The sequence below is a fragment of the Ammodytes marinus genome (genome assembly GCF_949987685.1).
Source record: "Ammodytes marinus genome assembly, chromosome: 11".
Classification (NCBI taxonomy): domain Eukaryota; kingdom Metazoa; phylum Chordata; class Actinopteri; order Uranoscopiformes; family Ammodytidae; genus Ammodytes; species Ammodytes marinus.
Genome location: NC_137215.1, coordinates 7,858,560 through 7,870,989, shown reverse-complemented (window position 1 = coordinate 7,870,989; position 12,430 = coordinate 7,858,560). Strand labels below are relative to the sequence as shown.

The 12,430-nt window shown below is 39.4% G+C and overlaps 1 protein-coding gene across 1 annotated transcript; it reads left to right on the top strand.

The window, feature by feature from the left end:
* Window positions 1–4,804: 4,804 nt before the first annotated feature.
* plek (pleckstrin) lies at window positions 4,805–11,800 on the top strand. The gene is made up of 9 exons (XM_080037098.1): window positions 4,805–4,929; window positions 7,758–7,913; window positions 8,354–8,535; window positions 9,073–9,164; window positions 9,264–9,448; window positions 9,996–10,103; window positions 10,442–10,525; window positions 10,643–10,712; window positions 11,210–11,800. The coding sequence occupies exons 1-9, from the start codon at window positions 4,888–4,890 to the stop codon at window positions 11,347–11,349; spliced, it is 1,059 nt and encodes a 352-aa protein (XP_079893224.1). The 5' UTR covers window positions 4,805–4,887; the 3' UTR covers window positions 11,350–11,800.
* Window positions 11,801–12,430: the final 630 nt, after the last annotated feature.

The following is a 12,430-nucleotide window of genomic DNA, read 5'->3' as shown; positions in this document are numbered from 1 at the left end:
CCTTAAGCTCTATTTAAAAAAACCAATAATAAAGGGGAAATATCTGTCTCTTGTGCAGTGCATTGTGTTGCTACTAGTCATCTTTTTTGTTGCTGACAATGACACTGATGAGAGTGAATAAAAACCATAACGTTTGGGGCTGTAAAACCAGACAATGATCTAGTCTGAAAGTTGCTCAAAAACTCCAACACTCACCCATTACACATGTCATTAGATGCGATCCATTGTTAATGTATACATATTGATATAAGCAGCTTTGATTAAAACAAACAATACAAATCAACAAGTCACAAGGAATAGTTCAATTCAAAAACACAATATTTAAAACTGTTTGCAAAGTATCAGTCCAGTATAACTGTGTATGTGAAAATGCAGAATGGAGTTGGTATGTGGGGTTTTCAGCCAGGATCTTAAGATACATCTAAACATATAGCATTGGCATGATAGCTTACACCTATTTTAGTACAGTGTTTTATTGAGTGATGTATTTTAATGTGTTTTATGTGTGTGTGTATGTTGGATGTGAGTGGACCATCTGAGTCCTTAATAAAGATTATTATTATATGTCTTTCAAAGGTTTTACATTTCCATATTGTAGAGTGGTAGAAATGTTGGGATGGCATGCAACAAAAATGTGTGGGTAACTTTTCTCCACAGGATATTCCTCCATACATGTTACTAACTCCATTGACTCATCAGGAAGCTGGTGGGTATTTAACAATGGATGTTCAAGGGATATTTCAGGTGTAATAAGACAGTCAGATTGGAAGAGAATGGACGCTTCTTTGTGTGTTTGTGTGTGTGTGTGTGTGTGTGAACAGATTTCTTCAGTTTCATCATGCTTACAGTACCTTACTCAGCCCCTCTTCTTCTGGCTTGTTGCTAACAGATCAGTTTCCTCTCTCTGTCCCCAGGTTGTACAGTACACAGGGCCGCCGCTCCCTATACGCAGAGTACGCAGACTGCGTAGGGCACCAAGTTCCTGGGGGGGGCACCCCAAAAAAAAAAAAATTATAATTTTTTTTTTTTTTTTAAAAGGAAAAAGAGATGGTCCGGGGGCCCCCCAAAATAGTATATTTTGTTTTAAAGTTCATGATAATCATTACATTACAAAAAATATATAAATTAGTTATGAACAGGCCCATCGTTGTTTTTTCTTAATTGTGTAACCTATCCAGGGGTGGATTACTGCACAGGCACACCGGGCACAGGCCCAGGGGCCCAAGGGCTCAGGGGGGCCCTTAGCCAGAGATACTGATAGTAACTTTTCATGTTGCATAGTCAAAGAGCTCAGTCACTGATGTCAATAACAGGGTCCAAAAAGGAATAGCCTAAATATAAATACTCATTAAAATGTAACAAGATAGAAATCATCATGGGCCCCTCAACTAGTAGGGGAGAAATACAAAAGCAAGTTAAAAACAACAGCATTAGTAGCTCTGTCTAAGGGGGTTGAAGGCCCCCTCACACATAGGTCTGCAGACCAATCTACTGTTTTTACAGTTGCAGAGTGCTACCTGTTTGAGAAAAATCAGAAAAATAATGTTCCTTCTGCATCTCAGGATTTGATATCTCTCTAGTCTCTAAAATTTCCTCACAAAGTGCACCAGATTGATGCATTTTACTTTAAAAAGGTAAAAAAAAAATCCACCCACCCCCCAACAAGGTACAGGGTCCCTCCAACAATACCCCAAAATCCTGTGGGAAACACTGACTTCCTTAATATGTTTTTGCCATTAATTGTATGTATCCGTGTAGAAAATTCAGTGTACCTGACTGGATAGGGACAAGTGGGGGGCCCTTTAAGAGTGTAAGCCCAGGGGCCCATTATCTCATAATCAGTCTATGATCCTATCACTCAATTCCTTTGCAAAGGCAGTTTTTTCACAAGTTAAGCTGTTCTTTCTGTTAGTAAATGCTGGCAAATGTGCCAAAAAGCAGTCGCAGAGATCTTGCAAGGGCAAAAAAAATTCACTCGCGCCCTGCGGACGCGAGCTTCTGGGTGTTTTTTTTTTTTGGGGGGGGTGGGCATCACTGACAATTTCTGCTTAGGGCACCCAAAAGCGTAGCAGCGGCCCTGACAGTACATCATCATAACTATTATTATACTGTATGCACTCTGTGTAAATAATAAGACAGCACAATGAGTTATTTCAGTGAATCAAAAGGACATTTTTATTATGATTATCCTTCCGTGAGCTTTTCTATTATAACCTTTATGTGCCTCTTACAAAGAAGATGAGGGTTAAGTGCTTTGATTTTCTGTGGCCGTCCTTGACAACTGCTCTTAAGATATTACCAAGGAAGCTAAAATTTAATCGGGAAGAGTGACTATTTGTAATCTCTCTTGTTACTTATTAAAACAACTTATATTGCTGCGTTCCATTTCCATTGGAAGTCGGAGGTCGGAACTGGGATTGACGTCACCTCCGAATGTGTGCGTTCCAGTAGCACAGGTGGGGAATTACTTAAATAAATGTCTTTAAATCTCTGATGCATGTAAATCTCCACTGATTAAAATGTATCTGTTAGTGCCCTGCTCCAACCCCTTGAGTCGTGTGATGACAGTGAAGGAAAGTCACTGCCCCGAGATTCATCAATAAACTGATAAACACCACCAGCCCCTTTAGATGTTTATTCATAAAGCGTAGGCAATAGAATACCTGAGTGTTAGTCCCGAGGTAGAAAGACAAATTGTATGGCCAGTCAGTGTCCCTTTTGATAAATGCCACAGCCATAGAGAACATCTCTGTCATCTGCATTGGAATGATATCATCATAACTTTAATTGTATGGTTTTATCATGAAAAAATATTTAGCTTTTAAATCAGGTAGCCAGTTTAAGGAGGATTATTGACCACAATTGACAGAATAATGGTCATTCTATGAATTTGTTGTTGTGCTCCACTTGTCTAAATGAGGTGCTCTATACCCAAAACTATTTTTCCCCAACAGGCTATATTCATCACACATTTTGTATCAAGCCTTTTTGTTTTCTGTCGCGTCATCTTTTCAGTGCCAGTGTAACCCATGAACACAGTACTGCAAGCCTTCCACGCCTCATTCAGACTATACGTGTTTATGATACCCTCTAGAGGAATGTTAACAACACAACATCAAAAATAAAAGCTTTCAGCTGACGTGAATGGTATGCATTATCCCTGTAGATTACAGTACAACTAAGGTGTTAAAAAATTTCTCTTTTCAGAATCACAATTGAGCCGAATATAAAAAGCAGAAATAATTGTGTCAATCACCTGCAATTTGCTTGAAATTGCTGAAATGTGTATAAAAATGTCTATGTATAAAAATTGTGCAGTATGCTGTCAGTAAAGTATGAATATAGAGCTGACGATATTGATTATGCCATGTTTCTCCCCAAAAGAACCCTCCTCCCCCCTTTCAGACAGCCAGTGTTCCTTCACCGCCAGTCATTGTATTGTTGAACGTTGTGGTGTTCCAATGATGCAAACAGCTGGGTCACCACGTTGATAACTGACACACAGCTGACACTTCAGATATGGAGACTTCCTTTCGTTGCATGAAAATATGTCAGTTTGCTAAACATGGTCTGATAAGGAGCGAGCGGGCGACTTCTCTTGTCACTCAAGTTAAGGATGACTCACACAAGTCTGACGTCTCTGTTTTGTAAGCGTAAGGACTACAATCGCACAGTTGAAAAAGGCCTCTCTGTCTTTCTGATGAATGAATCAAAACTGTATTTTGCTATACACTCTATATGTTTTCGTGTTCCTTCTTAAAGCCGTATTGTTCCGTTTCTCCGATGTAGTTTATTCAAATGTTGTTTGAAGCTTAGTAAATCAACAACAAGACTGATGAAGTTGTTTACCACTCTGCCAGCCTGTCTACTTCTCTACATTTACAACAGCACACTTCAGCAATCACAGTAAAAGAGGAATCTTTGTATTTATAGAAACATGGTCAACTCTGGCCTGACTCACCAGACTTCATGGTAAGTAATACAGTAAATAGAGGGAAGTACAGAGGGGGTCGACTGTTCACTGAATGCAAAATTGCAACAATAATGATGAATACAGTTTATTTCTGGTGCATTTCAAAATACTTAGTTTTGTCATCTTACAGCAAAGTGAAAAAAACATCACTGTATTTGCCTGCAGTACACACATATCGAAGACTACCATAGGAGACAATGAGAAAACACACAAAGGTCATATTTGCTTGAGAGATTTGGTAAAAAGCACACACAAGCAATTTAAAGTGTCTTACTTAAGGCATAAAAGGCATTAAAGCAATGTACAAAGGAGAGAGTATAATCAAATTAAATAACAAAAAAATATCCCTAAAAGTAAAAAAGTAAATAAAAACTCAGGTTCAGAAAAGTGCTCAATTTAAGGCACGGTAGAAATAACTTTAAAAGATTTGAAGGTGGTTGTAGTTGGAGGGAAATGTACTGTGAAACCATCCAGCAGTCACTGTGTGTCTGTTTTAAAACCGTAGGACACATTAGAAAGGGGTGTGTTTAACTGTTAGTGTTAGTGCAGTAAAAATGTGAAAGACTGGTTCAAGTATCTTCAGAACTTTCAAGCTACCTCTTTATATTCAACACTATTAAGTTTACAGACATCAGCTGAGCAATATGCTGGAGCTCGGACTAAGAATACCGCATGCAAGAGGAAGTTGGTTTACCAGTCATCTTTGTTACACACCCATCAGTGCTTCCTGCTTGGGTGTCTGTTTGTGTGTTTGTGGTTTCGACAGCGAGGCAGAGAGAGAGAGTGGTAGAGAGAGAGGGAGGGGGAGAGAGAGGGACAGAGAGAGAGAAAAGGTGGATTATGTGAGAAACTTTACTGACAGTCACTAAAAGAAGTGTCAAACGTTGCAGCTGACAGCGGCAAACAGTGGGGTAATGGAGCCGCAACAGATCCGAGAGGGATACTTGGTGAAAAAGGTAAGAGTAAACCTGCAAGTAAATACTATCCACTTCCCCACATTGCATTTGTAGGACTTGAAAAAGTATTTTGTGTAAAACTGACAATATCATGAGTGAATTGACAACTTAATGATGGTGTGAAGGATATGGTTCTATGACAAAAAGTAGACACATTTTAATTTTCAAGATAGTATGTTTAACATTGAAGCAACACACTCCGTACCTATTGGAAGGCAATATTTCAGAACAAAAACAAGAGTGCACGACTTTGACATCTACATGGAAAATCTCAAACGTCAAAGCATTGAACTCGTAATAACAGCCTGTGTAAAAGGATGAAGAATTGCAGAATGTATCACGTTTGACAGGTAGCACTTTTCGGAGTTTTTGAACCAAGAAGAAGTGACAACTACTGTGATGTTGAGCAATGTTACTGCTGCACCAGCACACCGCACAATCTCAAAAAAAGGGTCTGAACTGGACAAACCACACGGGCAGAGAGTGGATATTGTTCCAGGTCAAACCAGCACATAGCTCAGAAGAGACTGCATGATACGCATCAACACACTTCTGTTCAGCAGTTGCAAAAAACAACAACATATAAAAACAAGTTCCTGCCTTTGCCCATGACCCAGGGTCAAACAGAAGTGTGTTTTGGGGGGTTGTGTTCTAGCATGTATTCTAAATAGTTACACTGGGAGAGAAAAAAAACCGAAGAATGTTGTGACCTGAGAAAAACAAACACTTTTTCTCTGCAATATGCCATGAATATAAATTCCAACTGCTTTCATGAACAACAGGGGGCCAGGGATATGTTCACAATGTGTCTGCCCAAAATTTCGAGACATTTCCTCCACTTTAACTGGAATTTATTTTAAAAACAAAAGTGCAGTGAGAAGAATGTGACCGTTTCACACGTTCAGTACTCAAACCCCCGCTCACACTTTTTTCTATATCGATCTTCTTATGACGTTCAACAGCTTTCTACATGCCAATCAAAGGCACTTTATTAAACCATATTCAAATGAATGGCTTTGTGTGTAATCAATGCTCTTGTATGACAGTAAATCATTGCTGATTGCATTCTCTTGTTTGCTGATGATTTATATAAAATGGTTATTTCATTATTTTTCATTTTATGAATAATCTATGACACTATGCAATAAATAACCACAGCCCTGGTCATGCCTAAAGAGGATTAAGGCATTTTCATACATCACACCACTATGTCTTTATGGACAGAGTGGTGTGATGGACACGGGTATTATACAAACAGTTGATGAATAAGTCTATGCATATTCATCACCATTCATTGTGGGAGCCTCAATTAAAATGTTTCTATCATAAATTGTTTTACTTTAAATGCCAAGCTCTAAAAAAAAACACACTACTTGAGGGAGCAGAGGACAATGCATGATAGTGTGTTTAAGACCGAACAGCTAAATACACAAACCCAAATTGTTCCAGAGAGGGCACACCAAAGCCAGTAATTCCTCTTCCCTATGCGTATTACCAGAACTCCTTAATACATGAGATTCATTTCTGCATTTTCATTCAGCTGGTGAATGCCTGGTCGGATAAGGGCTGTTTGCTTTAATTTTTTTAAGCCTTTATGTTCTTTCTTTCACTTCATGTCATACGTTGTAAGAAACAAAACCTAAACTAAAAGGGGAATTCATATCAAACTAAAATACATTTTGGTATTTCCAATGTTATATAATTCAAACAAAAAAGAGAACTCTCCACCTCTTGTTTTATGTGAAACCTTATTACTGAAAGTATGATGATTGATGGTCAGTGCTGTTCCCGGTGGTGATATTTGGACAAAGTGTTGACAAAGAAATGTTAAAGGAGAAGTAAGTGATTTGATCCAGATTTTGGTAACTTCCTGTCAGCAACTGCAGTTAGCAGTCCCATCCAGCATCCCTACGTCACCACCACATGAACACCCAGCCGTCATTGTGAGGTAGTGCCTCGATGGAGAGCAGTGAGTCATCGTTCACAGGCACAGACTCCCGCGTCTTTATAGCGCTCCTGATTGGATAAAAACCAGCGGGATACTCGACAATTTTAACTGCCAATAACTGCAAAGCTGAATGACTGGGTGACATGTGTTATGAACTGTGCATACTGTGTAAGTGATTGCTGTAAGAATATAGAGAGATGTAACACGTATATTAAAGACCTCCTATTATACTACTTTTCTGGTCATAATTTCTTGTTAAAAACTGCTATAGAGCAACCTGACACGAATCACATCACAAAAAACTATGTAGATTTTCGGGACACTCGTACTCTTACCTTAGCGAGCACAGCAGTCTCTCTCTACACACTGCTTTGAGCTTCTCCGCCCCTTCCCCCCTGCTGCTAACCCCACTCCGTTGTGATTGGTTACCTTCCTTCCAGCAGCGGGAGATTTTCAGGAAGGTGGGGGCATGCAGCCGGAGCTTGCCTGAGCAGCATTACCATACATGTAAACATCCGGGTACGTGACGACACGATACCCGGAAATTTGAACAAGTGAATTCTCGACCGGCTGCCCTAGTGTTTAGTGCTCTGCATAGCAACCCCAGACGGTCAGCAGGGAATACGTCGAAATGCATGTACGTAATTATTTGATAAGCTAGTATGGTTAAACATGACTATAAATCATTATAACAACGTTTATAGGTCATAAAAGTCGAAAAGTATCATAGGTCCTCTTGAACAAAAAATATCACTTACTTCTCCTTTAAAATGAGTGTACATTTAATATTCAGTTGTACAACCTCTGTAAAACTATCCTACCGACGCTTCTGCACTTTTTCTCAAGTCCGCATGTTGTCTCCTGTCTCATTGATCCTCAGGGTACAGTGCTAAACTCCTGGAACGCGGTGTGGGTGGTGCTGTCAGAAGATGGGGTTGAATTCTATAAAAAGAAAACAGATCGTTCTCCGAAAGGAATGATTCCACTGAAGGGAGCCGCCATCATCAGTCCTTGCCAGGATTTTGGCAAGAGGACGGTAAGAAGAAAAAATAAAAAAAGTCTGAAATGTCTGTGTTAGCATTAAAGGATTAGACATGTTTAAATGACATTTATTCATTAGTCAAGATTACAATTACTGTTTAAGAATCAAATTACATTCAAGGTGGATTCAGCGATTCTGGAGAATACTTGTTGTCAAAATCCTTTTTTTTTTTCAAAATCAGTGAATATCTCCTTGTGATCTGATACCCTTTCTCACTGTATTTGCGATAAAAAAAATGGTGTTAGTATAACAGCCCAGGCTTTGTAACCGTCATGTTGCTAGCTACGGTGGGCCCTCTTTGTTTATGCACATACCCATTTACAGAGCCTAGGAGGAGATATTCACTGATTTTGACAAAAAGTGATTATCGACAACAAGCATTTTCCAGAATCGCTGACTCCACCTTTTTAACTGACCATTTATCCTCCCTTTAGCTGGTTTTCAAGATAACCAGTGAAAAAAAGCAGGATCACTTCTTCCAAGCCTCCCACGTGGAGGAGAGAGAGTTGTGGGTGAAGGATGTGAAGAGAGCCGTTACATGCCTGCAGGGCGGACGCAAGTTTGCCAGAAAGTCCACAAGACGTTCCATTCGCCTGCCTGACAAGATCAACCTGAAGTAAGTTCTGAAAAGCCTTTTATGTTGTTGTTGGTGGAAACAGTTATTTGAAAAGAACATAACATGGATTCATATTATTCAGAGCTTTTAACCTTAGAAAAGTGTTCCCCCCCATTACCTGCTGTCGTTACCCTACTCAAGCTTTCAGATTTTGCACAGTAACATACTTCTTGCAGTCGACCATTGATTTTGCCACCTGGAATAAAAACTCATGCAGATTGTATCGACCCGTAGCTATCTTATTAAAACAAACTCACTATAGCTGACAAGAAGCATATAAATACATCTTAAAAAGGTTTCACACACACTTAATAACCATCCAAAAACTTCTACCTCTGTTTGCTCTTACAAGTGGAACCCTACCATGCACACTGATTCAGCATTTAGATCTTGTTGACCAGATTGCTGAGCCTAGTTGTGGTTGCTAATCTACTTTTGGCCAAACACCTGGGCAGTAGATTTATTGGATAACTAATTACTGATAAAATGATAGCATGGCAACACATTTTGACACGTGTCTTCATTGTGTTTTCTCAGTGAGCTGTACACACTGATGAAGGACGGGGATGATGGAGTGAGAGAATTAAAACTGGAGCAGGAGAATAAAGTCTTCAACCACTGCTTCACCGGTACTGTTATCTTTATTTTACACATGTGGAAGAAGTTGTGTTTTTCTCACCCTCCAACGGTTCCACTATTTTTGTCTCTGCTTCCTCATTTCTGCACAGGTGCGACCGTGGTAGAGTGGCTGGTTTCAAAGGAGAAAGCCAGAAACAGGCCAGAAGCCCTCATGCTAGCAACAGGGCTACTGAGTGAGGGTTTTCTCCAGCCCGCGGGAGACCTGTCAAAAGAGGGAGCGGAGGGTGCAGAGCAAACAGCCTTCTTAGATCAAACAAATGCTCTTTATTACTTTGTAAGTTCGACTGAATGTTGAAAAGTTACTATTTAACTCAGAATTGTCATCGAAATCTAAAGGTGGAGTCTGCAATTCTGGAGAACGCTCAAGATCCACTTACAGACCGTGTGCAAACTGAAAATAAATCCTGTGTTAAAACACAGCCTAGGTTCTGTAAACGGGCAGGTTGCTTTTGGGCCCTATTGTTTACAAACCATTTTACAGAGCTGTCTATTGCAGTTACATCAGATTTTTTCAGTGCAAACACAGTACATACAGGTAGCAGATCGTGAGGGGGTTTACACTGATTTTGACAAAAAGTGATTTTGACAACAACCGTTTTTAAAAATTGCAAACTCCACCTTTAAATGGAAATGAAGTATAACTATTTTTCAATCGATAAGACTGTTGGCAAATCAGCATTCAAACAATCCTGAAACATGAATATTTGAATTTGCGTTCCTATGTATGATGCGATGTGATGATTGTGTGTGTGTGTGTGTGTGTGTGTGTGTGTGTGCGTGTGTGTGTGTGCGTGTGTGTGTGTGTGTGCATGGATGTGCAGGCAGACAGTGGGTTCTTCTGTGAAGGCTACTCTAGCGATGAGGAGGACGCGCTTGTGAAGGAAGAATTCAGGGGAAACATCATAAAACAGGGCTGTTTACTGAAACAGGTGAATCAGAGAGCAAGCAAAATATCAGATACATGCCTTAACGATGTTAATATACTGTACAGCAAGCAAACTATATTTGTCAATACAAATGTAAATTCCTTGATGAGAAGCCAAGTTCTCAGTTGTCCAGCTGCTGCAAATGATCACACTTGTATGAAAGTAACTCTCACTTTCACAAACATGTAGGTGCAAATAACACAGCAACACTAAGCAAGTGGTTTGTAACCTTTACTGAAAGAAGAAGTTTACTTCACATGTGTTTGACTCACCGCCAAGCATGCTGATTAGTAGTGGTGTTCGTCAAATCAGGTAAAACATGCGATGTTATTTCCTCACAGGGACACAGGAGAAAAAACTGGAAGGTGCGAAAGTTCATTCTGAGGGACGACCCTGCTTACATGCATTATTATGACCCTACAAAGGTAAATATGTTGACTTGTGCAAGATTGAAATATGAGTAAGAGTTTGTTCATCTCACAGTATGGCTCTTGTTCCTGTACCTTCTACCTTTTATCGTCTAATTTCTTTCTTTGTGTCAGGGCGATGACCCTCTGGGCTCCATCCATCTCCGTGGCTCTGTGGTCACAGCTGTGGAGCATGTGCCCGATGGTGAGTAGTTGTCACGGGAACCACATGACTGTTGCTTCCCCACTGTGACACACTGTGACCAGGAAATATAATAGTTGTTTAGTGTCGGTTGTTTCTCTGCAAAGTATCCCGTTCAAAGGTCAGCTATTCTGGAGAACGCTTGTTGTCAAAATCTATTTAGTCAAAATCAGTGAATATCTCCTACTGAACTGCTACCAGTCTGTACTAGGTGTTTTGAAAAAAATATGATGTTAATACACAGCAGGCTCTGTAAACGGGTATGTAAACAAAGGGTATGTAAACAAAGGTGGCCCACCTTATAGGTAGCATTATGCCCGTTCACAGAGCATAGGCTGTGTTTTAACACCACTTTTAGTGGTTTAGTAGTGCACACACAGTAGCGGGCTTGTGAGGAGATATTCACTGATTCTGAAACAAAGGGATCATGACAAGAAGCATTCTTCAGAATCGCTGACTCTACCTTTCAACTCTCTTTCCTCACCGTTTCTCGCTTTCAGCCAAAAAATACGACATTGACGGCAACCTCTTTGAGATCATCACTTCGGATGAGACTCACTACTTCCTCCAAGCTGCAACGGCTGAAGAAAGGAAGGAGTGGATCAAAGCAGTGCAGGCAGTGTCAAAAAGTGGGAAATAAAAGGAGCTGCTGAGGGATATTCCAGCCAAAGTTGAAAAGGCAGCATTTGAAATGTCTATAACAGTGTGTCAGCTAAGCATAACTAACTTATTATCATAATTCACTGCTGTGTCATTCTACACCAAACAGCAAGTTTCAGTCCACTAAATAAACCGTTGAAATTATGTATAATAATGGGGAAATAAATATATAAATTTATCAGTTTAACTTTGGGTAACACTTTATAATAACTATCCGTTGTAACTCGTTAATAGATCATTAGTAAACTCTTAATTAATGATTATTAATGATTTGTTAAGTGTTTGTTAGCAGTTTGTTAAGGATTTATAACAATGGTAGATAGTTAATAGCTTAATAATTGAATCAGTTCATCTGGGAGGTAATCCGAGATACCGACGAGGCTGAAATAGGCTATAGACTATACACAGTGCATGGGCAACTGAGGGCAGCCCCATTTTCAAATATTTTTAAATAAACTCAATACACACTGTGCATGCCATGGACTTGAACGTGACGTGATCAGTTAATCTCGGATTACCTCCCAGATGAACTGATTCAATTATTAAGCTATTAACTATCTACCATTGTTATAAATCCTTAACAAACTGCTAACAAACACTTAACAAATCATTAATAATCATTAATTAAGAGTTTACTAATGATCTATTAACGAGTTACAACGGATAGTTATTATAAAGTGTTACCTAACTTTGCTTATTGTGTTTTTGTGTGCAACTTAACCAATGTTCGTATGTCTGTTAATATATTAATATGTCTGAACTGCCAGGGCAGTTACAATAACAATTGTGTAATTATTGTTGCCCCACTTTACATTGAAATGTTTTGAACAATTACTACCATATAGCAGATATTAAACCCTCATTATCATTGCCACAAGATAATACCAGGCTATTACATATCATTGTTGTGTTTGAACCCCAGTGGTGCCCTGGTGTAATCAAGATGACCTCGTATTACCTTATTAGTGATAGATCTGGTCATAGCCCTAAAACAACTTATTGTGGTATGCAAAAATACTTTACATTGTATAACCCTTGCATATGGAAATGCACGTTACATA